The sequence below is a fragment of the Phalacrocorax aristotelis genome, chromosome 2 (genome assembly GCF_949628215.1).
Source record: "Phalacrocorax aristotelis chromosome 2, bGulAri2.1, whole genome shotgun sequence".
Taxonomy (NCBI): Eukaryota; Metazoa; Chordata; class Aves; order Suliformes; family Phalacrocoracidae; genus Phalacrocorax; species Phalacrocorax aristotelis.
The window spans coordinates 88621034-88646079 of record NC_134277.1 but is presented as its reverse complement, the minus strand read 5'-3'; the positions used below and the strand labels follow the sequence as shown (position 1 = coordinate 88646079).

The window sequence follows — 25046 nt, the reverse complement described above, 5'->3', positions numbered from 1 at the left end:
GTTGACTCTTGCTGTCCAAAAGCAGAGGGCAAATATAAAAGAAAGAAGGGAGAGAATGAGCTAGATGAATGGACAGGTATTGTGTGGTTAGTATCTGATTTTTGCTGTTAATCTTGTCTAAATACCATCCTAGCAAAATTATCAGAGAGAAAGAGGCTAATGAAATAATTTTCTTTTTTAAAACATGGCAAAGGAAGGGAAAATGGTACAAGGAGCAAGGGATGGAGATTTTCCAGCAGCCACGCTTCCTTACAAAGATGCGAGAATTGTAGCTGCAGACGAAATGATCTGAGGAGTGATGTGTGTGTGTACATGTGTATTTTATGCAGTATCTAAACATCAGTACATGATAGTACTGAGAGGTACTTTTTACTAGGGAAAATTGTGAAGGTTCTAAAATGAGTACTATGATCAACCTGCAGTACTTTGTGGTTGCACTGCATAAAGAACATTATAGAAGAATACCTTCCTTTTTTGCCCCCCTTGAGTTTTCAAGGTGATATTGGTAAAAAAAAAAAATCATGTAGTTCCCCACAGCAGTTTTCTGCAAAGCTGACAACAGCTTTGAAAATTATGTCACTCAGTGGTTTATGTGACAAAGATATCACTGACTGAAGCCGCCCCCATATATCCCAGTCACTTGATTCATGGTTTGACATTCAGCTCTCAGTTCTTGTAAGTACTTACTCTGAACACATTTACAGACACTTTTAAATAAGAAGGTGCTAGCCTTTTGCCCTCACAAACAGACTGATAGTAAGAAAGGGAAGCTCAGCTGGACAGGTAGTCGTCCTCATCTGGTACTGCATAACCTGCTTTTTCTGCTATAAGCTGCAGGACCCCACTTTCTAAAATTTAGTTCAAGACACTAAAGGAAAATGCTTCTGTGCCTCACAAATCTCAGCTAACAGAGATCATTACTCGTCCTACCACTGCCACCTTCCTGCGTGGTGAAAGATGAGGTAAGGGCATGACAAAAGATAACAGTGTATTATCGTTTCTTATAGTAATAATAAGTTCAAGTAGCCCAAGCGTCTGTAGCTACTGTACCAGATGATGGTGGGTGGTTGTGTTCTGAATGCGCAGGGACTTGCAAGTTTGTATGACAAAAGTGTAGGTGATTGATTTTTGACAACCAAAAGAAAATAAATTAATCAGAAGGTGTTTCTGCTGCTGGAAGTGAAGATACAGGGTGCAGACTGTAATGTACATATTAGTTCAGTGAGGGAACTAACGGAGTAAAAGAAACTTTAGAGTAGGAGTCCCATGATAGTATTCAGTAATGTTATCTTCCCTGTTCTGAAGGAAAACACCATGGCATAGTTATCACATGTCCTTATAGCTCCTGTTTTTTTAGAACGAATATAATAGTTTTTTGTCTTAAAAATATACTTTAGGTGATAAAATTTTATTATCGGTTATTATTTTCTACAGAGAAGAGATGGATAGTAAATATACAAGACATCATAAACCTGTGAAGGGAAGAGGGCAATGAGAACTTTGATATTGTTCCTCTGTTTTTTGGCTGTCCTTGTGAAATCAATATAAGTAATCCTCTTCAGCCAAACTCCTTACTTCATAGATTCTCCATTTTTCCTAGGGGTTTCCTGACAACTCCCCACAACAGCAAGAAGCCAACATTTCTACTTCGAATATCCATCAAAAAAGCTTCGTTTCACTCCCAGCCAAAAGGTCATAAAATTTTTGAACTATAAACTGAGAAGAGCTTTGGAGAAGAGCATGGAGGCTGTTGTGGATAAACTGGGACTACAGCTGTGGCTCTACATTCTGTGTGAATCCGTAAGTCAAAGAAAGCTTTGTGTAATACTTCAGCTTGGCACAAAATACAAGAGCAGCTCAAAATATGTATATGCCAGGTGGAACCTGAAAAAACATTTATCTAAGTCCCAGAGGCTCTGTGGTAGTATTAGCTGCAATGCTCTATGATGCACAAAACGAAATACAGGCACTTGCTACATGAACTTATATTAGACCACCCAAGTAAAGTCAAACTGTTATTAAAACCACAAAATATTGCTTTTCTATTGTTCTTTAATGAAATATTTTATGAGCTACAAAAGTTACATAAATTCCTTGTTGAATGTTCATGAGTTAGACTCCTTCTGCCGTTTCCTTTTGTTCTTAAAACAGTGCTGAATTTGAGCTCAGACCAAATAAGCAGAGATTTGATGACCTGAAAGAAAGAGAAAGTGATTTGTTAATTTCATATTAATTTGTAAAATGGTTGTGTAAGGTTGGGAATTATCATTAAACTTTTCAATTTGATTTTGGTTTTCATTTTTCTCACTGAGCTCAGCAGCTAGAAAAATAGTCAATAGCTGAGCCTGGTGCTGAGTGTTTTGAGTTTCCTTACTAAAAGCCCATCCAAAAGATCAATAAGAACAGACAAAATACAAACAGATATTAAAGGAAAACACAATGCAAAAGTCAATGTGGAGCAAAGGTTGCTGGGGAAGTACAAACCTCATGATCTGAAAATTATATTGAAAGAGAAAGGAAACAAGGGAAACAGGAATGGGAGAAGAAAAACACTACAGTAAATACAAAATTAAAAGGGACGGGGGAAAAGAAAACCCCAATTTTTTTCAAGTGTGGAGAGAGACAAGACTATCTGAAACACAGATTTTCCACATGGAAACCCTTATTTTTTTTGTGAACCTTCTGATATAATCTGGTAGTCTAAATTTGCAGATACAGCTAGAACAAAATACTAATGTTTCTGCCCTTTCAGCCTGCTGCTCTTACTCCTGAGATTCCCTCTTCATGGATCCTTGACGAAGTGGTGAAAAAAACCACAGTCCTGTCCTTCACAATCACTGAAGTATTTTAGAGAACCACCTTGTGCAGTGACTATGAAACACTCAAAATATTACAGATACATAAAATGCAGTACCTTGTCTGAATCTGCTGCAACCTCATGTAGTGCGCTGCAGGTGCTGTTCAGGGCACTCCTCATTTCTGTGGTTTCCAAATGCTCTTGACTCTCATTCCTCTTCTTCAGATTTTCACTTTCATGCTAATTCATGTTCCGTATTGCATTTTCACACAAATTCAAAGGCTGGCCTTTAGGTTTTGATTACACAAAACGTATAACACAGTAGATGTAGCAGGAGTATCATCATATCCTAAATACTGTCTTGAAAGCTAGTATGGATGGCATGACGTTGAGTCAACATGCTAATGGTGTTTGCAGTGAGCTGAGGGACACAAAGACTTCTTGCATCCTCTGAGCAAGACCTCTACAGAGGGTGCGGGAAAAGGTAACAGGCATTCAGAAAGTGCTGAGTGACTCCTCACTGTGATTTTTCGCTTGCCCTGAGGTAGCATTTGGAGGAGAGGACACCATGATGCTCAGCACTGTATAAATGTATGAAAACGTTCAACAGAGGTTATACAAGCCTGTGCAGTAGTGATGGAGACCAACACATATTTTGCAAGAGAATTAACAAAGAAGTGGAGTGCTAGGCGAAGCACCCAAACTTTTATAATTACTGAAATGCTAACAGGTTAATGAGCTTACTAGGGGAAAGAAGCCTTCAGTGAAACCTGCAATAGATGCCATAACATACACAGAGAAAATTGTCCCATTTACAACAGCCCAACTGAGAAAGTAACAGGGACAGACTTTACAAACTGCTACCACATTTCCTATGAAAGAGTGATGTGCAAAATAAGCTAACTGGTCCTTGAAAGCCATTCCCTGCAAAAGATAGATGTTAGGGATCACTACACATACTCAACCATCGTCATACTTCAGAAACAGCACTAGGTAATACAAGGTGGATTTACTCACTGCCTTCTGAAAACAAATCTAAAATTAAAAAGAAATGTAAAATTGCTTTTAGAGCCTTTCTTCTGTGAAGAAACAATGATCTTCACAAAACATTTTCACAAAGCATTGTATTCATGAAGATCAAATATTTCTTCAGTTGTATTTCTCAAGGTGGCTAAATCTCTAGAATCATAGAATCATTGAGGTTGGAAAAGACCTCTAAGATTATCAAGTCCAAACGTCAGCCCAACGGCACCAGGCCTCCTAAACAATGTCCTGAAGTGCCACGTCTACATGTTTTTTGAACACAAACAATTTGAAGCAGAGGACAGATAATGTTAGTGACATTCAAACTTCTGCTTATTCATTGCATTTAAAATGAAATAATCCCAGTTCAATCTCAAACGCATATCCACATAAACCATACTTGTGCAAAGTCACACCTCCAACCCACGCTGGAAAACCCCTTGACTCGTCCCAGGCTTAGTAAGCAGCAAGCCCAAGGCACGCCACCCAAGGGTTACAGGCGCTGGATTTGGCTCGTAGCCCCAAAATAACAACTGAACCAAAGCAGGATGACTCTTTTCTATAGTACAGTAAACCCAGCGAAGCCTGTAAAACCAGTGGTCTGTCACAGATGATTTTTATATATGCTATGCAAGCATAATCTCACCTGTCATGGTGTCTTTCCTAGAAGTATGTTCTCCCTTATTTCCATGGTAAGTGGCGTTTGTTCCAGTTGATTCATAGTCCGTTTTTCTTTCTTTTAGGCTGATCATTTCCCGAGGTGAGGCTGGGGCACTTGCTAGATCATAAAAATGGATTTTTTTTTCACCACGTATGACTGAATGTAGTGTTTAACTCTACAGTAAACATTTTAGTGAAGTCTGTATTTTAAAGCATACTAACATTAAGCTGTTTGAAGAAACACTACCCCATTATGAAAGAAGAGAAAAGGAAAAAGGAAAAGGAAAAAGGGAAAAGGGAAAAGGGAAGGGAAGGGAAGGGAAGGGAAGGGAAGGGAAGGGAAGGGAAGGAAAGGAAAGGAAAGGAAAGGAAAGGAAAGGAAAGGAAAGGAAAGGAAAGGAAAGGAAAGGAAAGGAAAGGAAAGGAAAGGAAAGGAAAGGAAAGGAAAGGAAAGGAAAGGGAAGGGAAGGGAAGGGAAGGGAAGGGAAGGGAAGGGAAGGGAAGGGAAGGAAAGGGAAGGAAAGGGAAGGAAAGGGAAGGAAAGGGAAGGAAAGGAAAGGGAAGGAAAGGGAAGGAAAGGGAGAAGAGGAGAGGAGAGGAGAGGAGAGGAGAGGAGAGGAGAGGAGAGGAGAGGAGAGGAGAGGAGAGGAGAGGAGAGAAGAGAAGAGAAGAGAAGAGATGCTGTTATTCCAAATACAGGACAAATATATTCATGGGGCAATCAACTCCACGCATCATTTTCTCTCTGAATGTTTTATTTTTTCACTTGCACCCAACACCTAAGATCATAATTTTTAAAAAAAGTACAATAATAATTACTTTTTCCCTTCCCCTTTAGCTTTTTTATTTCTTTATTTTGTCAAAGCTTTCTGGTATAGGCAACTCAATTTTTTTCTCAAAATAGTTAATTTGTTTCTGTTGAAAAGACCACTAACTTTCAACTGCATGGAAAACCCCTTATAAAATGGTTTCCTCCTTCCTCTGCTGAAAATAAACAAACCCACTAAATTATTCTAGTGGGGACAGGAAAAAAAGAAAGGTGTTTTTCATAGAAAACATATAGCAAAGAATGCCTATAATTTAAAGGTAATTTGAATAATATCTCTGTCTTTAAATATATATGTATGAAAAACTGCCATTATACCAACAACTGCTCCTTAAGGTATCATGAAAACGAAATCCTTTGTCACCGATACTTGTGGTATGGATAAAAGGAGGAAAGAATGAGGTGACGAGGAGAAGAACTGGGTTTGTACTTGATTCTCATGTGCTGGAAAATGTGAAGGTGATCACTGGCACTGATCATGAAGACTTAGAGCTTGTGATGCTTATGAAAAGGAGAAAAGCAGAGTAAAAAATAATGGCTTTCAAGTAAACTGACTTCTGTATATTTAGGTGTTAGTAGACACAATGCACTTTCCCTGTTGTGGAGGGCAGGGGAAGGAGTATAAGATGAGTGAGCACCCCAGAGCCTTGTGAAGGTACAGTGGTACAAAAATAACTAAAGTGCTGGTGCTTACTTCCACTCTTTCACCTGCCTCCACCCAGATATTTGATATGTCAAAAGAACCTCAAAAGCAATAGCAATGTCCTTGCTTAAAAAAGCAAAAAAAAAAAAAAAAAAAAAAAAAAAGTAAGACAAGCTCATTTGTGAAGCTTGATTATGAGGTACATCTTTCAGCATCACTAAACTGTTACATTTTTTAGTTAAGGAGTAGGGGAAACACAAGTGATGTTGAATTCAGCTTAGATCAGATCTGCTGGCCCTGGCCTCTGAATTTACAAAGCAAATATGAGACAGCTGGTTTTTCGTATGAAGCCACTAGAATTGGGGATTTCTTTTAAATTGCTTGTCAGTAGTGACGAAATTCTAAAGCTGATAATCCAGCAGTTATAAAGAAATGTGACATTAAATTGCTGTGCTGGTTTTGGCTGAGGTAGAGTTAATTCTCTTCGCTGTAGCTGGTGAAGTGCCGATGGCGTGCTGATGCTTTAGTTGCCGTTAAGTAGCAGCTCGGTGTCGCTCCGTAGCGCCTGTAGCAGCCAGGGGCCTTCCCAGCGCCCCGCGCTCTGCCACGTGGGCGGGAGGCTGGGAGGGGCGGGGCCACGGCCGGGGCAGCTGACCCCGACTGGCCAATGGGGTGTTCGTTCCACACCACGTGACGCCGTGACCAGTACGTTAACGGGGGCGGTTGGTGCGTGGGGGTGGTTGTAGCTCAGGGGCTGGTGGTGTTGGGTTGGTGGGTGGCTGCATCATGTGCGGTTTGTGTTGGTTGTTCGTTCCCCCCACCCCCGCCTTGGGTTTTGCCTCTCTTGTTATTTTCCTTTTAATTGCATCATTATTGTTGTTGTTATTATTGTTTTATCTTATTTATTAAACTGTTCTTATCTCAACCCATGAGCTTTCTCACTTTTACCCTTCTGATTCTCTTCCCATCGCGCCGGTCACGGAGCGGATGAGCGGCTGGGTGGGGCTGAGTTGCCAGCTAAACCACAACAATTGCCAAATCAGCTAACAGCAACTTGAGTCTAATAGGGAACAAACCAGAATGCAAACCCTAAAAAAGCTGCTAACACAGGGATGTATTTTGTTTCACATACTCTAGTAATGCTTTTAAGCACTCTGGTGTTTTGAACAAAATTGACTGATAAAGACAAAACCATCTCTCTGTTCTCTGTGGAAATTCTCTCTCTCTTCCCCTGTGACAACAACAGCTTTGTGGTAAGTGTTAAAATCCAGAAGTGCCCTCTTTCTGACTTGTTACTGGAAGCAGACATAAAATTATTGGTTGACATTAGACTGAAGAGTGATATCAAGGCTTTCTGCTCCTATTCTTAAAGGACACAGAAGACAGAGCTCTCTACGCTAGTTAAAGCATCTTATCACCAAGTCCTAGGGATGGATGGGACATACGAGTTCATTTACTTCAACTCTTTACCCCAAGGTAGTATCCAGTATACCAAAATAATTCTTGACAGATTTTCATCTAAAACTGAAGATCTCTAATGACAGAGACCACATAACTGCTCCAAGCAGTCTGTTCCAGTGCTTTGTTTCCCTACAGTTCCCTGATGCCTAGCCTGACTCCTTGCTGCTCGTTATTTCTATTTGTCTGCTATGAAAGTAGAGAAAGTTCATGCTGTTCCTCTTCACAGCTGGCTGTTACATGCTTGAATACTTGATGCGTACCTCTGCCCACTGCCCCCATCTTGTATCTCTCCTATTCGAGTTAAATAATTACAGTCCATTCACCGTGTCCTCATATCCTGATTTCTCCGTCTCCTGATTCATGTTTGCAACTGACAAAAATACCTAAATATTTTCTAAAGAGCTTTTGTCTAGCCAGATATTCTCCTTACAATTTATTTGAAAAGAACTGGATCTTTTTTTTCCTCTGGACAGTATCTCCAGTTTCTCAAGATCACTCTGAGATCCAGTAGTGCCCTTCAAGTTACACGAGTTCCTCCCAGGTTTATGTCACCTGCAAAGGTAACAGGCATTCTTTGTATATTATCTGTGTCATTCATGAAACCACCGGAGAGTACTGGACCCAAGGCAAACCTCCAAGCAAAGCACTCTTCCATTTTGGCAACAAGCAATACCCACTCTTTGCAAACGATTTTCAGTCAGTTTTGTATTTACTGCACGTGACATTCTCTGGACTGTTTGTTAGCTTGCCCTAGCTCGCCTATAAAAATCTTGTGTGAAAGAGTCCTACTGATTAGATTTCATTTACTGACTCTTCTTTCCACAAAGTGATTTAAGTATGTTGCAGCAGGAACTCAGGTGGGTTTTATAAGAACAAATTGTATCGAACCAAAGTTTGGAGTTAATATGGATACTACCAGACAGACAGTAACTTATACTACTACGTAGGAATAGATGCTTCTAGATTTAAGCAATATCTTATGTTCCTGCTGTCTTTGAGGTGCTCAGATTGTGATTATTTGTTCCAGCAATTTTACAGAATGAAGTTGAGCTGATTGGTCTTTAATTACATGGGCTCCTCTTCCTTCAGAAATGGCCACTATACTTGTCCTCTTCCAGTCTTATGATAACTGATGATGGCAGTAAGATTTAATCCAAAGTTTCTTTAAGTACATTCCTCAAGCAACAAAGTAACACAAGTGAGGAGACAGTTCTGTCAAGAGACAGAACTAAGATCTCAGGGCCAGGCATTTCAAGTGTCTTGCACTTACAGTCAAAATGAGATTTTGGAGAAGAAAAAAAGGAACAAGAGCCTTTTACGGACTTGTGTAATGACAGTTTTTGAAAACTGAATAGCAGCTCTCACTGTACTTCCGCCTACATTTAAAAATTTCCTCAGTGGTTGTTCTGCAGGACTAAGATGCAGCTTCTAGCTGATTAACAGAACAACTTCCTTAAAAACAAAACTATGGCATAATGCTGACGGCAATAATCAGTTTGGCCAATTTTAAATCTAAACTCTTGGTATACCTATGAATGACAGGATTTGATTGAACAAGTAGGAAAAAGCACATTGAAAGGCTGACTGTTCTACTCTGTTTGTCTTAGATTTGCACTGGGAATGGTTTTATCTAACCAAGGTATGTTCTACCTTAGAATAAGCTGAGTGGAAAATGCCCAGAGTTCTGAATAGAAAAATTAATTAACACTGTGGCATAAGTTGAGATACTTATATTAATTCATTGTATACAGAATTAATGATAGCTGGCGTAAATATGCCGTCAATGATACGTGAAGACCTGTAGTTAGTCTTCTGTGAATCTTACGTATGCGTGTGTATGCACACTTACATACACATATAACCAGAATGAAAGCTGACAAAAAAATAACGTGGATCCTTCACCTTCTGCTAAGTGTGCAGAGTAGTCATAAACAACATAGCAGTCTTCATGACTAGCAAAGTGAGTAACCAAATTTCCTCATGCTACAAATGGATGCCACTGCCCTGAGATCTAGTCCGGTAACCCCAATCAGGAAAACACTGCATGAGAATTCATAACAAAAAGTTATGAAATATTCTTTCTGCTGTAAAACTTTGCAAGGTGTTAATAAAAATACAATTCAGTAATAATAAAAAATAATAAAAAGGTAATTCAGGTAGGAGTAAAGAATGTATTTTGTGCCCTTCCACCATTGTTAACAATAAATCTGGATGCCAGTGGCATTGCTTAAAGAAGGGAAATTACACTGGCGGATTATCTCTGTCTTTACTTCAGTCCTGAAAGCCTTGTCATACCTGAGCGGTTGTTAGGAGACATGCGCACGGGAGAGATGGAGGGCGTGCGTGATGAAGAGTACGGTCTTTGCCGATCCCTTTCTATTGTTGAAGATGAGGCTACAAAGTGATACTGCGACCATCCGTCCTGCAATATCAAACATTGCAACAGCAGTCAATGAAAACGCTATACGGTTTTCCATTTTCAGTACAGAGTATTTTCCTCTAGTGTTCACTACATACCCACAAGTGGGCTACTATATTTTCCTGCTACTGGGTGGCAAATATTCTTAGCGGCGCAGATTATGACATGCTGTCTGTACTGACACATCAGGAGAAAAATTAAAATGCAGAAAGTTCTGTAAAATAACACATTTCAGAAAGAGTCAAGTTATGAAAACAGTGAACAACTTTTTAGGCTATTTGTTTAATAGTTCTGGTTTTTTCCATGCCTCTATTTTCACATTGCAAACAGCGTTCTGGTTATGAAAATATTCCAAATGGGAAGACTGCTTGCTTTTAACTGTGAAAATCCGTTTCTGCTTTAAGTCATTTCTATCTTATAAGGAATTTTTGGAGTAAGGAGATAGGGAAAATTCAGGGTTATCAGAATTATTGTAACTATTTGGGGTATCTATATTCTAGTTGTATTAACCGCCCATTTGTTCACACAAGGGAAAAAGAATCAAAGCATTTTCCTCATTGCACTTTTCTCCAACATGACAGAAAGGAATTCTAAGTGTTCTATTTAAAACTGTGGTAATGGTGATGTATTTAAAAAAAAAAAGAAACAAAGTAATACAAACACCAAAACCAGCCAGTTCAGAAATAAAAAAGGAGAGTTTTAATAATTCATGTTTTGCTCGTGTAGCATAATATAATGCAATAATCCAAAATAATGTACTTTACACTTTTAAAAGGATATTAAAAATAGTTTGAAAGTATAATGAAGAGACTAAATTGACTTTTTCTAGTGCTCTTATTAAATGACAGTATTTCAAATGTCTTAAAGTATTGATAGATTTTACCTGTCTTTAGTACTGCTTAATGTTAAATCCAAATCAGTAACACAGTTTTACCAGTCTTGCACTGAAGGCACAAACCTTTTAAAAATGCCTTCTTTCTGCTGAGCTCAGAGGAAATCGAGTCAAGCACCTGGCATGGCGCTAAACAAAATTTTTGCAAAGAAACACTGAATAAAAACAAACACAATATCATATTACCAAAAAACAACTGGAATTTTCCTCTTGCTTACAGAAAAATAATTCTCTGTTGGGGCAGTAAAGAATATTCCCATGCCCTACCTCAGGCTACTGCAGGCATCCAACCCTGAATCCCACCCCCTGCCTTTGCCCAAGGCATCTTTGTTCCCTCCACAGAAACCACAGGCACCTCGCTCACGCAACTCCAAGAGAAAATGGCCTGCAAATCCCTCTTCCACTAAACTTTTAAGAAAGAGAACTCAGCAAGAGTGTGACACTTTCTCTTTTGAAAAACAGCACAAGAAAGGAAGATGCTTGTACTTGATGCAGAGGGAAATGTTCTAAGTAAATGAGGGTAGACAGATGTGACACCTAACTACACATTCTGAATGTCTGTACTCCTTACATAACGCAGTTCTATAAACATGCATGTGTCTCAGTTGTAATTTCAAAGGAAAACAAAAGGAAGAGTGAAGTCTGGGCCATAGCCTTCACAGTCAAGTCATGACTTTCCCTAGAGTCGATAGTGAGCCTTCATCCACAGAGGTCACTCATATTTAGGACACTTCACTGAACCACACCTGACATTTCTTGATAGCCATATAAGAAAATATAAGTAAGAGAAACAGTTAAATAATAAAAAATAGTAAGAGCAACTTGAAAAAAGAAACAGTTAATCTTTAATGCTGCTTGCTTAACCTAAAAGTTTCTATATCCAGCCTTTCATTTCCAACAAGCAGCTTCTACACAAGCTTCATCCTCCAACCTAGAGGGGGGATCAACAAGAATGCAGACTAAAACATCTGTAAAGCCCTAACACATTAATGCCAAATCAAACTGGAAATTATTAGACACTTTTAAATATATATGTATATAATATGTATATATAATACATACATATATTTGAAAATAACTAATAGTTTATAGTTATAATGAATAGCTTAACTCCAATAATCTTACCCAAGCATCAAGACTGTAAATAACATACTTGGCATTATTTTTACATCTCCTGTTAACTTGCACTGTGATTTCTCTGCTATAAAAATGAAGTAGTAAATGTGTGAGAAGCCCATGCCTTTATCCTGCTGAAGAAAAATGATTCCCTTCTTCCTCCTTCTCTGGGGTCAGAAGTTCTTACCAGAAAGGTGACTCTATAATTCGCTCTGTAATAGTTTTCTGATCATTTATTTTCTTTTAAACAGACCGCTGAAGAGGAAGATACCAAGAGCACAGACTCTAGATCTGATAAAAGGAGAAAGAATAGACTATTTATTACTGTCTGCCTGCAGAAGGAGGAGACATCAGCCACGCTTAGATAGTGCAAGTAAAAAATGCTTCCAGATTCGTGGATCTGGATGCATGCATGACCAGGTACACTGTCCTTTTGCACTCCTGCTTCCCTCAAATAAATCCCTGGCGTGTGTGTCAGAAAAAAGTGACCTAATTCTTCCCCTAAACCCTTCTTCCTGTTGTCTATTCCATCTGCATTGTTTACATTAATACCTGGACCCTGGCTCTGATGGGAAGCGGATGAAACAAATCCCTGTTATCTGAACAGTCCCACAGACTCTACAGGAATAGTGCGTGTCACCAGTTTTGTTCTGCAGAATATCAACAGGTAGTCTGTCAACACTGCTTCCTCAGAGACAGCACTGCAAGGTGTCTCAACAGTGAGGGAGCACAATCCAGCTGTAGCTGGGATGCTGACAATAGCATTCTTCTGTGTGGCAGATGTTTTTCCTCCTTCCCCTCCCTGAAAATTCTCATTTTTCTCTCTGCTGAGAGTAGTGCCTATAATGAGGTCTTCAAATAAAATCTGCTACAAACTTCCAAGTCTGCAAGCCTGATTAGCTCAATAAAACAAGTCAGGCAAACAATAAACTCTAACACAAGTATTGTGGTGACTCGGCATCACTTTTGACTAAAGGCATATTGCTATCACTGTACAACAACCTTCACGGTGTTTCTCAACAGCGTTACAGGCAGCTCCCAGACCTCACAGTATTTCAAAACCCAAATACTTTTAAGTCATCTATCTTTAGCTCTCCTCTGCCGCAAGGAACAAGCTTCTTCCCTTGGAAAGGTAAACAGTTTGTAACAAATTCATTAAAACCATCCCCATCAACAACTCCAAAAGCTATTAGTGTTAAATATTGAAACTAATTTTTAAGAGCCTAAAGGGAGTATTTTCAATTTAATACCGAGATAAATACCACCTGACGTGATGGCTGCTTTCATTAGTTTGTTTCAGCTCTAGTGCCTGTAATGAAATTTAATTAAATTGATTTGGGTACTTAAAGGTACAGTATATAGCAGTGTCCTGCAGAGAAGAAAGATAACTCAAAAGCAAAGGGTGTGAGACTGCATTTCAGAAACCAATTTACCAGCCACAAACGTGATCTAGGAGAGGAAGGGTAAGACAAAAAGATCTGACAAATTGGAAAGAAATGCAATGCAATTCTGTTACAGAATGGATGCACTTTAACTGGCAGCCATTAATTAATAGGTGGCAACGGCACACTACAGGAGGGCACAGAACCACCAGAGTACAGAAGTACCATTATACGTTCTTATTGTCTCTTCCAAGGTATCTTCTACACAGTATTTCTCTCTATTTTGACTATAATGAATATATGTATTCTCCCTCGATTATACTCCATAAAGTCCAAACACTAAAGCTTGATTGGCAGTGACATGTTTCTGATGATTCATTCCTGGGAAAGCTGCAGGGATTAGATTTGGGTTGGGGGCTGGATAGCCACTGTAGAAAACCAAAGTGATATTGTAGTCTCACTGCTCACTTTCTACCAGGCTTCAGGAGTGAACGGGTCCTTTGTCCATCTGCTCAGCTTTAAGTTATTTTGAAAATAAGTAGTTTTCTTCAGGCCCATAGGAACTAATTATTTTGCCAGGGTGAGTAAACTTACTGTGCCAAACACCTATTGCACGTTAGGAAAATATAATTTGGGTTTTCCACATTATTCTTTTTGTGTTTAAAACGTAGGGGAAAAGAGAAAGCAATTTTTCATTGTGTTTGCAAGAATTTTAAATTTTCAGACCTCTCTGTTAGCAGACTCCTTGACTTGAGGAGATGATTTGCAGAGGTGGGTGATATCAGACACACCGTTTTATCACTTGCAGTACAGTAAGAGGACTGAATGAAATTAAGCCCTGATGGGAACTGACTCCATTCTGACACAATGGGAAACTGGAGTTCCTGCCTGAAGAATTCACTGACGAGAGAGGAAAGAGAGGGGACCAGATAAAACGTGGCCAAACAATGTGTGGCAGCACTGGGGAGAAGCACTGACATTGGCAGCCTCGGTGTGGTGCCCAGCTGGGATGGCCTTATGGCATCCAGTCAGAAAGAAAGACCACATCAGCTCATGGGCTAACAGCCACACAGGAAAAATAAAACCAAGGCCTCCCCTCTGACTGATTATGCTGATTAGGTGCTAAGAAGACACTGAGTTAAAAAGCACTGAGAGTGGTTTAGAAAAACTGTACAGTGGCTGCATGCACATCAGTAACTCTCAGTGCTGAAGAGCGTAGTCTGCCCTGACTCTTGCCCACTGATGTCCTAACATTGTCAGGAAGAAAGAGAGCAACTTCTTGGAAGGAGAGAAATCCCACTAGGGAAAAGAAACAAAAATGCAACAAATCCAATAATGAAACAGCTAAAACCTGAGGAACTACAGAGAACGTTGCACCCTGCCCCCCCCCAAGTTTACAAACTCTCCAGCATGCTACTTCTTGCTTCAGGCCTGATCCTCTTGTGACTTGATTTAATAGACATTCTTCCAAATGACTTGAAGCATACAGGACTAGACTGGTATTGTTATCCTACTTCCTTACCTATAAGCCAGCATTTTACTGGTTCCAGGAATTAAATGTAATAATAACTGGTTCTATAACGGTAATAAGCTGTGGAAAAGTGAAGTTTTGATAGGCAGCCACTTGCAGTAATCAGTAACTAGACCTACCACGATGTTCAAAGTAGGTGATACAGCAACAAGGCAAAGTGCCTGTAAGTACATAACATAGGATCTACTCGCTTTGAAACTCAGCCAGACGTTGCTCTGAGTTGCTGATGTTAGTTCTTTCGCAAGCTGAAGCTCTGCTGTCAGGTTAAATGAAACATCCTGACTGGTGTGCACCTGTGTGACACTGTCTAGAGTAAAAGATAAATCTGATGTGAATTAAGTCAAGGCTCATCAGACTTACACAGGTCTGGGCAACTCTTCACTGGGGATTTGTTGTCATGATGCTAATAAGACATAACAGAAATTAGAACTGGATCAGATTATCTACATACATCGACATATGAAAGTTACGTGCGTGACTTGACTGCGGTGAGAAATCTGAAATGGTAACGAGGTTGGAGTGATACATATAGGTATCTCACAGAGCTTGTAAATGGGATTTTTGAAATAATGTGGTTTAAATGTTCACCAACCACCACACTTATCATTAGGCTTTCTAACCTGGGATCGTATTATTTTAATACAAGATGAAGAATAAATAAATTTCCCAGTGCTTCTCAACAGAGATACTGAGCCTGACTTCTCTCCCTCTGCCAGCCCCATGGCAGCGGAGCCACCTGAATATTCAGTTTCGTAGCAGGACTGCTCCCCACATGCCACCAAGGTAGCTGACAAGGAAATGTCAGCTGCTGAAGGAGGGATGGAGAGATGACTGTTCTGTAAACAAAGCTCCTGCCTTTGTATTGAAGTGTATTCACTTTGGAAGAGGGATTTCAACTAAATCCTTACAACTTCAGCAACTCTGGAAACACTCTTTAAAACCAGAACAACCAGTTTTAGATCAATGATCTATATTAAAAATAAAGGTGTTCTTCCATTTTTTCCTTTGAATTTACTGTGCCAAATCCAATCCTATTATCAGTAAATGATTCCTGAAAGGATTGTCCTTTCTGAATTTGTTTGTGTTGTTTCCAGGAAAACTCAAAACCAGCAGAGAATTCCTGGGCATTGATCTGCTTTATGATCTATTCTGAATAAATCTAGTGCGATACAGACACACCGCTTTAGTCTCCTTTCTTATGATGTGCAGTGGGCTTGACCTCAGCACTTCTCTCCTTTTTACTCTGAATTTCAATGTACAAATGGCTTTTACTTATAAGCGACTGTTTCTTCATCCCAGACACAGCAGAAGTTCAATTGCTTAAGAAGCTGAAAGAGAAATACATATTTAGGGCAGCACGAGGCTTAAAGAAGGGCTCCTAGTCGGACAGTCATTAACCACAGCAAGACCGTCTGGCACTGGATGAGGATTATTAAGTTTTCTGTAGGCTCTTTAAAGTGACATTTTCAGAATCAGTGGTTAAACTCACTCTTTTTGGAACAAGGCGCATACCTCCCAGCCTCCATCTCAGCTTCTCTGAAAGCAAAGCCTGTATTCCCCTATTGCCAGCATTCCACCCCAAAATCATTTGGAATATTATCTCTCCCTGGTTTTCTCTTGACATCGCACAGCCTGATGTACTATACTCTTCTGAGAGTATCACCCAACTTTTTTCTTTCAAAATACCACAGATGGCCTTGGCCAGTTTTCTCTTTTCCAAATGTTTTTTTTTTTTGGGTGCAGAGTTATAATCTTCTAATCACATACCTTCTAGTGTAACTTTACATCTCATCCCTTGCTTGTGGCTATGAAGAGACACATGATAAGGGAGAGATATGTTAATTACTTGCCAAATCTATCCAAGTGAGAAACAGCTAGGTAACTATCCCCGGTTGTTTTATATAGTGCAACTCTGGGACGTTTCAGGAAATCACTGAGGCATTGCTTTACCTATCCATAATTAATTATTGATTTCCTGTTGTGTGAGCGGTGAAGATGACAAGACCTAATCTGATGAATAAAATAGCTATAAAAAAAGAGAATCATATGTGAGGCAAAGCATGAAGGACAAGACTTCAGATATAGCAGAGTTCATTTTTCATTTTGCTGAGGTTACATGCAGCTAAATAATAAACCCTTCAAAACACTGCAATAAAATGAAATAAATTCATTTTTCAAAGCATTACTTTCCCTCTTATACAGAAATAAAATTGTTTTAATATATTTTAGAGGAAATGAAGGCAGTATTTAGCTAGAATTTCTGTTATTCTCCTGTTATCCTCTGCATAAAGCATGTAAGCTATAATTTAAATTTTTAGAATCACAAAGAACTATTTTTGCTTGTACCATGTATGCACAAAAACCCTTTGCATCCAAGAAAGTGTTTACAATAATTTTTGACATACATAGTCATTTTCATTTCAGTAATGCAATTTCACCTATCTTAACATGTTTATGCCCTAGAAATGCAAACTCTGGTTCTTGGCCACAAAATCTTGGGGGTCAGACAAATACTACTTTATGGCCAGGGTCAGTTTCTTAAGCCTACTGTCCTTATAAAGACTAGAAATTAATCAGAACCTCTTACTCTTACTTTGCATACATTAAACCAGAAAATCCACATAATAAAACTCTTCTATTTTACTTGTGAACATAAAAAATGAAAAAAAAAAATCATTATCAGAATAAAATTTGCACCGTTGTCTCTTATGGTGAAGAATGTGGCAGGACTGATAGACTGACTGTGATCAAGAGCCAATAGGACTTTGTGCTTCCTGAAGAGCGGCACTGTAGTTGAAAACTGGGGATGATTTTATTCAAATATGTAGCTGCCTGACAAATGAGGAATCAGCACCTGCTTGGAAAAATCACTAGATAAACTCATGCTGTCCTTTGTTTTAGATCAAAAGTTCTTGCATAAATACACTTAAACTATAGAGTTAGAGATCCCAGTGATTATTGCCAAGCTGTATGAGTTTTAAGGATATGCTGCTTTGAACATGTAGTTTACCAACACACAGAGACATTAATAACAAGAAATGCATATTCTTTTTTACTGAAATACCTTTAAGAGTTCTTGATTCGTTAAAAAAGAGCTTTCACAGAATGACAGAATCACAGAATGGCAGGGGTTGGAAGGGACCTCTGGAGATCATCTTGTCCAACCCCCCTGCTTGAGCAGGCACACCCAGAGCAGGGGGCACAGGAACGCGTCCAGGGGGGTTTTGAATGTCTCCAGGGAAGGAGATTCCACAGCCTCCCTGGGCAGCCTGTGCCACTGCTCTGGCACCCGCACAGGAAAGAAGTTTATTCTCATATTGAGGTGGAACTTCCTGTGTTCCAACTTGTGCCCATTGCCCCTGGTCCTGTCATGGGGCACCACTGAAAAGTCTAGTCCCATCCTTCCGACACCCATCCTTCAGATATTTATAAGTATTGACAAGATCCCCCCTCAGTCTTCTCTTGTCCAGGCTGAACAAATCCAAGTCTCAGCCTTTCCTCACAAGGATGATGTTCCAGTCCCCTGATCGTCTTGGTAGCTCTTTGCTGGAGTTGCTCAAGCAGTTCCCTGTCCTTCTCTAACTGGGGAGCTCAGAACTGGACAGAGTGCTCCAAATGCAGATTCACTAGGGCAGAGCAGAGGGGTAGGATAACCTCCCTCGACCTGCTGGCTACACTCCTTTTAATGCAGCCCAGGATACCATTGGCCGCCTTGGCCACAAGGGCACAGTGCTGGCTCAGGGTCAACTTGCTGTCCACCAGCACTCCCAGGTCCTCTCAGCAGAGCCACTTTCCAGCAGGTCAGCCCCCAACCTGTACCGGTGGATGGAGCTGTTCCTCCCCAGGTGCAGGACCTTGCACTTGCTTTTGCTGAATTTCATGAGGTTCCCCTCAGCCCAGCTCTCCAGCCTGTCCAGGTCTCGTTGAGTAGCAGCACAGCCTTTAGTATGGTTAACTCAAACAGGAACATGCTATTGCACCAAACCATACAACTCATTTTAGAGGAAAAACAACTTTCTCTAAAAGCACTTTGTAAAACTGAATGTAACAGAAACAATTTAGAAACCGCCAGTGAAAGTTTTAATTTTTACTTTCTGCAGGAAGAAGCTATAGCTCTTTTATCAAGACAAACAGCATCCACTAATAAATGAAGTAAACTAATTCAGAACAAAGCACACATACTACAAAAGAGACTCCTTCCAAAATACAAGGTTCCTTTCTCCAAGTCTGAAATGGCAGACATATTTAGGCCATTTTTGAATTCTCTTAGCAGTTTTAGGAAGAGAAGAGGGAAGAAATGAGAACTTCCTAGAAATTTTTTCCCCACTCATTATTAGATCAAGTAGAACATCAAAGAACAGAAAGTAGGATATTGATGAATAAGCTTAATATTTCATTGAACTCTGATTGAGTTTTCATGTACTGGCCACGCACAAACACTTTTAATCGCCTTATAGGACACAGAAGAACGAGGATGATGATAGTGGAAGTACAGCAACACACAGAAGCATCAGCAAAAGATGCCCGGTGTTATGCATCGGACCATCACAGCTAGACTGTTCACCTCTGAAAAGAAAACAAGCTTTGATTACCATAGTAATAAATATAATTTCATTTCCATCCCCTCTGTGCTTCTTGCGTATGCTATTACTCCTAGTAAAAGTTCTACTGATCTGATTAATTTGCAAAACTATAAGCAGCCATCGAACATACCGGTTCACGTTTTCTTGGAGAAACCGAGTTTCTCACCCACACTCTTTACCACACATGTGCTTTTATCTGGGTCTGAACCTAGGTGTCAAACATCAAGCACAGAGGTTAATGAAAAATAATATTTAGTTCTGAATGGTAGAGATCATGTTCCTTGAATGAATTTTGGAGACAAGATTGACATGAATTAAAAATGGTTTCTCTTAGCATGTGTCTTTAAAAGACTTCTGAAGACCTTTAGAATGACTTCTGGATTCTTTTCAGTATTGTACATCTGAATCCAGCTAAACTCTGTTTGCCATTAATTAATGTTATTTTTATTTGTTTTAAAAATTTTAATACATTATTTCAGTGGACTAAAAATGTTCCCAGTCCCAAAAGGCATGCAGATGATTTTCTTAGGTATCTACTTTGTATTCAAATATTAAAATCCAATCTTATTCTGAGAAACCGTACTTTTGAGAAGAAAAATTCTGTAGATGTGACCTTCCACTTATACATAACCCTCCAGATTCTGGATGCCTACTCGTATCTCTACCCTAAGGATATTTCAGAAACTTCAGTTATACAATTCCCTTCAGAAAGAAGGCTCAAAGTCAAAGATACTGACTCCTGGGCTGCATTTTAAATTTTCTTGTCTTCAGAAAAGTTCAAAAGGTGGAGTACTTTAGAGACAGACTTTACACAACTATGAGATTAAATTTCTCTCTTCTAAATCTGTACTTAGTAACCTTAAAATGGACTTGGGTTTTCAAGTGAAAAAAACCTAGTGGTTCCCACATAAGTCAGCTACAGCTTACCACGAGACTCACTATCAATGTTAAGGATGCTTTAGAATAATTTATGTGTATGGCTTATCCTAGAGAACTGTTTGGACAAATTTTCATTCTTTTCTTATTTGTTTAGCACCTCTTGAGTCTAGTAGGTTTTGGATGAGAATGTTGTCAGCTTCCACACACCTCTTACAGATGATGTAGAAGAATTATTGCTAAGTCTGGTTGTTGAATTACCTCTTGCTACAATGTTGAATGTTAAAGAAAAGCGCTATCATGCCTTTAAGGCCCTCATGGGAAAAGCAATAGTCAAGCATAGCTGCAGATACTTTCTAAGCTTGTAGCTCAAACCATTAAGGTTTATTCCTTTAGGTATTCCCAAGCTCTATTTGCTCAGACATCATGCTTTAAGGCAGCATCTTCTACACACACCCATATTCATGCATACCTATACGTATATGCACATATAGATATTCACCAGCAAAAAAGCTGATATGTCATCACACAGACATACAAGTATTTGAAAGGAGTGGGGTGATTAATTTGGCTTTAATTGAGCTTGGTCATCACATCTGATTTTTTTTGGACACTATTCAGTAAAAAACCCCGCACCAAAACAGTGTAAGGATGGGCAAGATCTCGCTTCAGCCATATAGGACTGTTCTCATGAAAATACTATAGACAGTATTGAATCTTCAGTTCAGTGCAGACCATATCTCAGATTACTGCCAATATTTTAAATACAATAGCAAACATGGAAAATGCTTTAGAAAGAAACATATAAATACTGAGATAACTAAACATGACTAAAGGAATGTAGGTGATACTGCACAGTAAATAGAACTTGGACTAGAGTATCACAAAGAATTTAACTATGTAATATGCTAAATGATTAAAAAAAAGTCTATTATATACTAAACGTGATGGAATTCAGAAGCATAAAACATTTGAAAACATCTCCCTCTAACAGTTGATGCAGAAACATGACTTTTGGTGCTTCATCATGTGTTGTCATTGTCATAGAGGTAAGAACATCAATATTTTGGATTCCAAAAGATTTTCTACCTTCTTTAGGCCATGTAAAATACAAAGAAAATTGTAACAACATATCAGCAATCCCTTCTCTTTCTAGTATTGTCTGGTACTGTTAATAAACACAAAGGGCATTGAAAGGAACTAGGAAAAATATTCCTTGATATGATGGAAAGCTAGGAAAATCAGAGCACAATCTGCTTGATTGCACAAGTGAAATGATAATTATTTGTATTAAAATTGGAAAAACATTCAGTCTGACTTAACATTTTGTAATGTTTTAGATAATCTTATTTTCTAAATTGTTCTTAAAACTAGCCAAATAATTTAGAATGATAATACAGCTAGTTGAAGACACTTAATAGATTTGTGTTATGCCAAATGCTGAGAATCCCTCTCCCACCTCTTTTTTTTTTTTATTTAATTCAAGAACAATTTATATGCCATTTTTCCATGTGTGAATACTTCTGAATACTTCTGCATATGCCAAAGTTTTTACCAGTATAGCTCAGCTCAATTTATTTGCACAATTTCCTCTTTAGGCTTCATGATTTTGCTCACGATATGTAAATTCCTATTGCACAGACAAACAGGATATTATTTAAGCAGGCAGCTGGCAATGAGAAAGCCACAAATGTCAAAATTTACTTGACAAAGTTTTGAATTCTTCTTAAAAAAACAGTCCCTGCAAGGGCATATGCAATCAAAAGAGGAGGTATGTTAAATGGTAACTTTATACTATACAGTGATGCAGCCTAGTCCTAACTGCGTTGGAAAAAGTAGCATCAAGGTAAAAAGAAAAAATTTCAGACTAAAGCATCATTCCTCGCTGAAGAAGCTTTGTGTCTCTAAGGAAGAATGTGAAAGGGTTAACAGATTATTCTTTGGACTGCAGCTACTACTACCTGTTATTTCCTGCAGAACAGAAAATACGCCTTTGCTTTAATGAAGAAATACTTCATATTTGCACATGCATTGGGAAAGGCAAACCTGTCTTACATGAACACTGGAAACTAATACACAACATAAAATGTAGAATTAATAATAATTCAACACAGTCACAAAAAAATCAGTAATACCAACTTTTTCTCTGGTACTGAAACCAATGACAATTTCATGATTAAGTATTTAACAAGGTTGCCATTTGATAAAAAGCCACATTTAAAATGCTCACTTAAATGTGAATAACATGTTTTTAGGCAAGAAAGACTGAACAGAAAGAAAAAAAGAGAGAGAAATTATATATTTGAAGACTATAGTTTTTTTTGTATATTTGTTATGGAATCTCTATCTTACAAAATTACTCAGGTGATGCTTTAAAAAGGCTTGAATATGTTAATTCCAGAGAAAATTTCCACACTTCCTTTTTTTTTAAAAATCAATTTAGGAATTTGCTTAATTCCTGATTAACAAAAGAAAGTAATGCTGTATATCAGATGATGAAATGTTGGGCGTTTCAAATATCATATTCCCGTTAGCTAAAGATTAAAAGGATTTACCCTAACCTTGAAACATACTTATGTCTAAAGTATTTAAATGAGATCTTCTCTGATGTCTTCTCTCTTCCAGGCAAATTTAGTAGAAAAAAAAAAACCCAACTAAAAGAAGTAGCATAACTACTGTGTCCTGTGTGACCAACAAATACATGTTAATTCCTGTTTTCTCTACATATTTTATCAGAAATAATACACAGACATATATATGTAAAGGTTTATACAGTGTGGTTTTTAAAAATTTATTATATTTTTTTTCCAAAAATGCCAGTCATGTTTTATTATGAAAAAAATACTAGGAGGAGGAAACCAAAGGACTACACTTGGTTAAGGAAACGGAATTTTAGTACATAAAATTAAATAGTGCCTCTAATAAAAAAATGCCCAGTCATGTTAATACTCATCAACTGTATATGTGAAGGAAATCTCCATTGTTCTTATTAATAGAGATTTTGAAAATCAGCATTTTAAGAATTTAATTGACTCCTGGACTCTCTGATTTTTCTATAGATATCCTAGTTTACCCGGGATCTTCTTATTGAATTACACAGCTATTACTTTTTCCTTAGAGGTGCCATTGGGTCAGAAAAGAAAGCGAAATGCTTGATAAATTTAATCTGCTACTGCAGCACAGTGCTTATCAATAACTGCCTTTCTGTTAGAAAGGTTCAGACAATCAAAAAAGAGATTACGGAAAGCCTAGAAAGCTTGTCAGGGAACTGAATGTAATGCACTTGCCCCTCTCTCTGGTATATGCTGTCCTCAGAGAGAGCAAAACTCTGCACATCTTCCTCACTCGGCTGAAATGAATGGAAATGCTCTCGGTAAGTCAAGCGAGACGCTTTCCATCTAGAAGCTACAGGGTTCAGTAAACTAAATTTTATCATTTTAAAATATATACTCCAGTAAGGTTTTGTTACTTTTGATTCAAATGTCTACTGTAGAACTCTTCTGGGTACAAATCTCAGTATGCATGAAATATAACAATTCAACACTGGTCAGCTGACAGCCAGAATACCTGGGTTGGGGAATAGATTCTGGTTTCTTGGCTCTGGGAGAGAGTATGCTGAGCGTGCCATGACCCAGAGTGGTGGGTTGGTGAAAATCCTCTGTCATCAGTCACACTGAAGCTTGGGGCCGCCCACTGCCATAAATCAATCAATCAGTCAATCATTTATTAATCAGGTATTTGCATTTTCAAAGTTGATATAAAAATGGGCTCTAGACAATGCCTTATCTATAACGATAATCTAGTTTTATATTAAAGTGGGGGGTTTACCTTAAATTAACCCATCCTTTTTCTAAAAGAGTGACATATTAATCTGAAAAAGGCCTTGCCAATTGTACAGAAATAAATTAAGCCCTGCTGAAAGATCTGCACTGCAAAATACATATGCTCATGAACAATCTGAGCACATGAATAGTTCCTTCAACTCCAGCCATTTTTTTGAGGAACTATTATGTTCTGGATTTGGAATTTAGATCCTTAATGTAGGGTTAAGTTCTGCATAGACCTTTCCACTAGATAAATTTAACCTAAAGACAGCATCTTTTTGGGGGATGTCTGACTGATGATAACCTTCCCAGAAGAAAATCCAAATGGTGTATTTTGAGTCTACATGATAGCACGATGCAATTAACATTTTTAAAGGGTGAGTAGGCATATTCTACTTAAAAAGGATGTTAGATTCTAAAACTCCTTGATTAGGGTTTTGAAGTTTATTGCTGGCAATTTTCATGGAATATTTAGCAATAAAGGACCTGCTCATAGAGTCATCATTTTATTATTCTGAAAGTCACATGAAAAGAGTCCTCTTCTGGATCCAGACTGGCTTAACTGCTTCTAAGGCTTCGGGCAATTCTAAATATCTTTTCCAGCCAATGACAGACAAGGCCATCTTCAGAGTGACTACTGTTCATTAAATGCCTATCACAATAGTATCCTTGTAGTAAATGGCACTCTACACTCTGAAGCATGACCGCCTGTAACAGCCTCCCTGGTTTCAAATAATTGGTTGTCTTTTTATTCATATGGCAGGTGAATAGGACAAACATTATTATTCCATGCAGAACAGAAACCTACAATAATAAATGGAAAAGAAAAATAATTTCTACAAATTTATTGTGATCTCTACTTATATACTGGATCTCTACTTATATACTGGAAGACAGAATAAGTGTAAACATAATGACAGAATGTAAACATATTTTGTTGAAGCCTAAGTGGTTAGGCAAAGCAAACCAATTAATAGAAAACACATTCTCCCTGACAGTTCCTCCAGCTCTTT

At 38.4% G+C, this 25046-nt stretch overlaps 1 protein-coding gene and 1 long non-coding RNA gene across 9 annotated transcripts in view; both read right to left on the bottom strand.

Moving 5' to 3' along the window:
* Positions 1-25046, bottom strand: part of CTNND2 (catenin delta 2) — a 686661-nt gene that overhangs the window by 7692 nt on the left and 653923 nt on the right. For 7 of the 8 annotated variants that reach the window (XM_075084268.1, XM_075084265.1, XM_075084271.1 and 4 more), the window contains 3 exons: positions 23777-23902; positions 9706-9832; positions 4467-4598 (listed from right to left, as the gene is read on the bottom strand). In XM_075084268.1, the coding sequence (XP_074940369.1) occupies positions 4467-4598; positions 9706-9832; positions 23777-23902 (385 nt within the window). The remainder of the gene's footprint in view (positions 1-4466; positions 4599-9705; positions 9833-23776; positions 23903-25046) is intronic. The other variant, XM_075084267.1, reaches the window with a different exon arrangement.
* Positions 1010-4460, bottom strand: LOC142053123 (uncharacterized). The gene is made up of 2 exons (XR_012659094.1): positions 2915-4460; positions 1010-2194 (listed from the first exon to the last, which is right to left on the bottom strand). It is a non-coding gene; the product is annotated as an uncharacterized LOC142053123 (long non-coding RNA).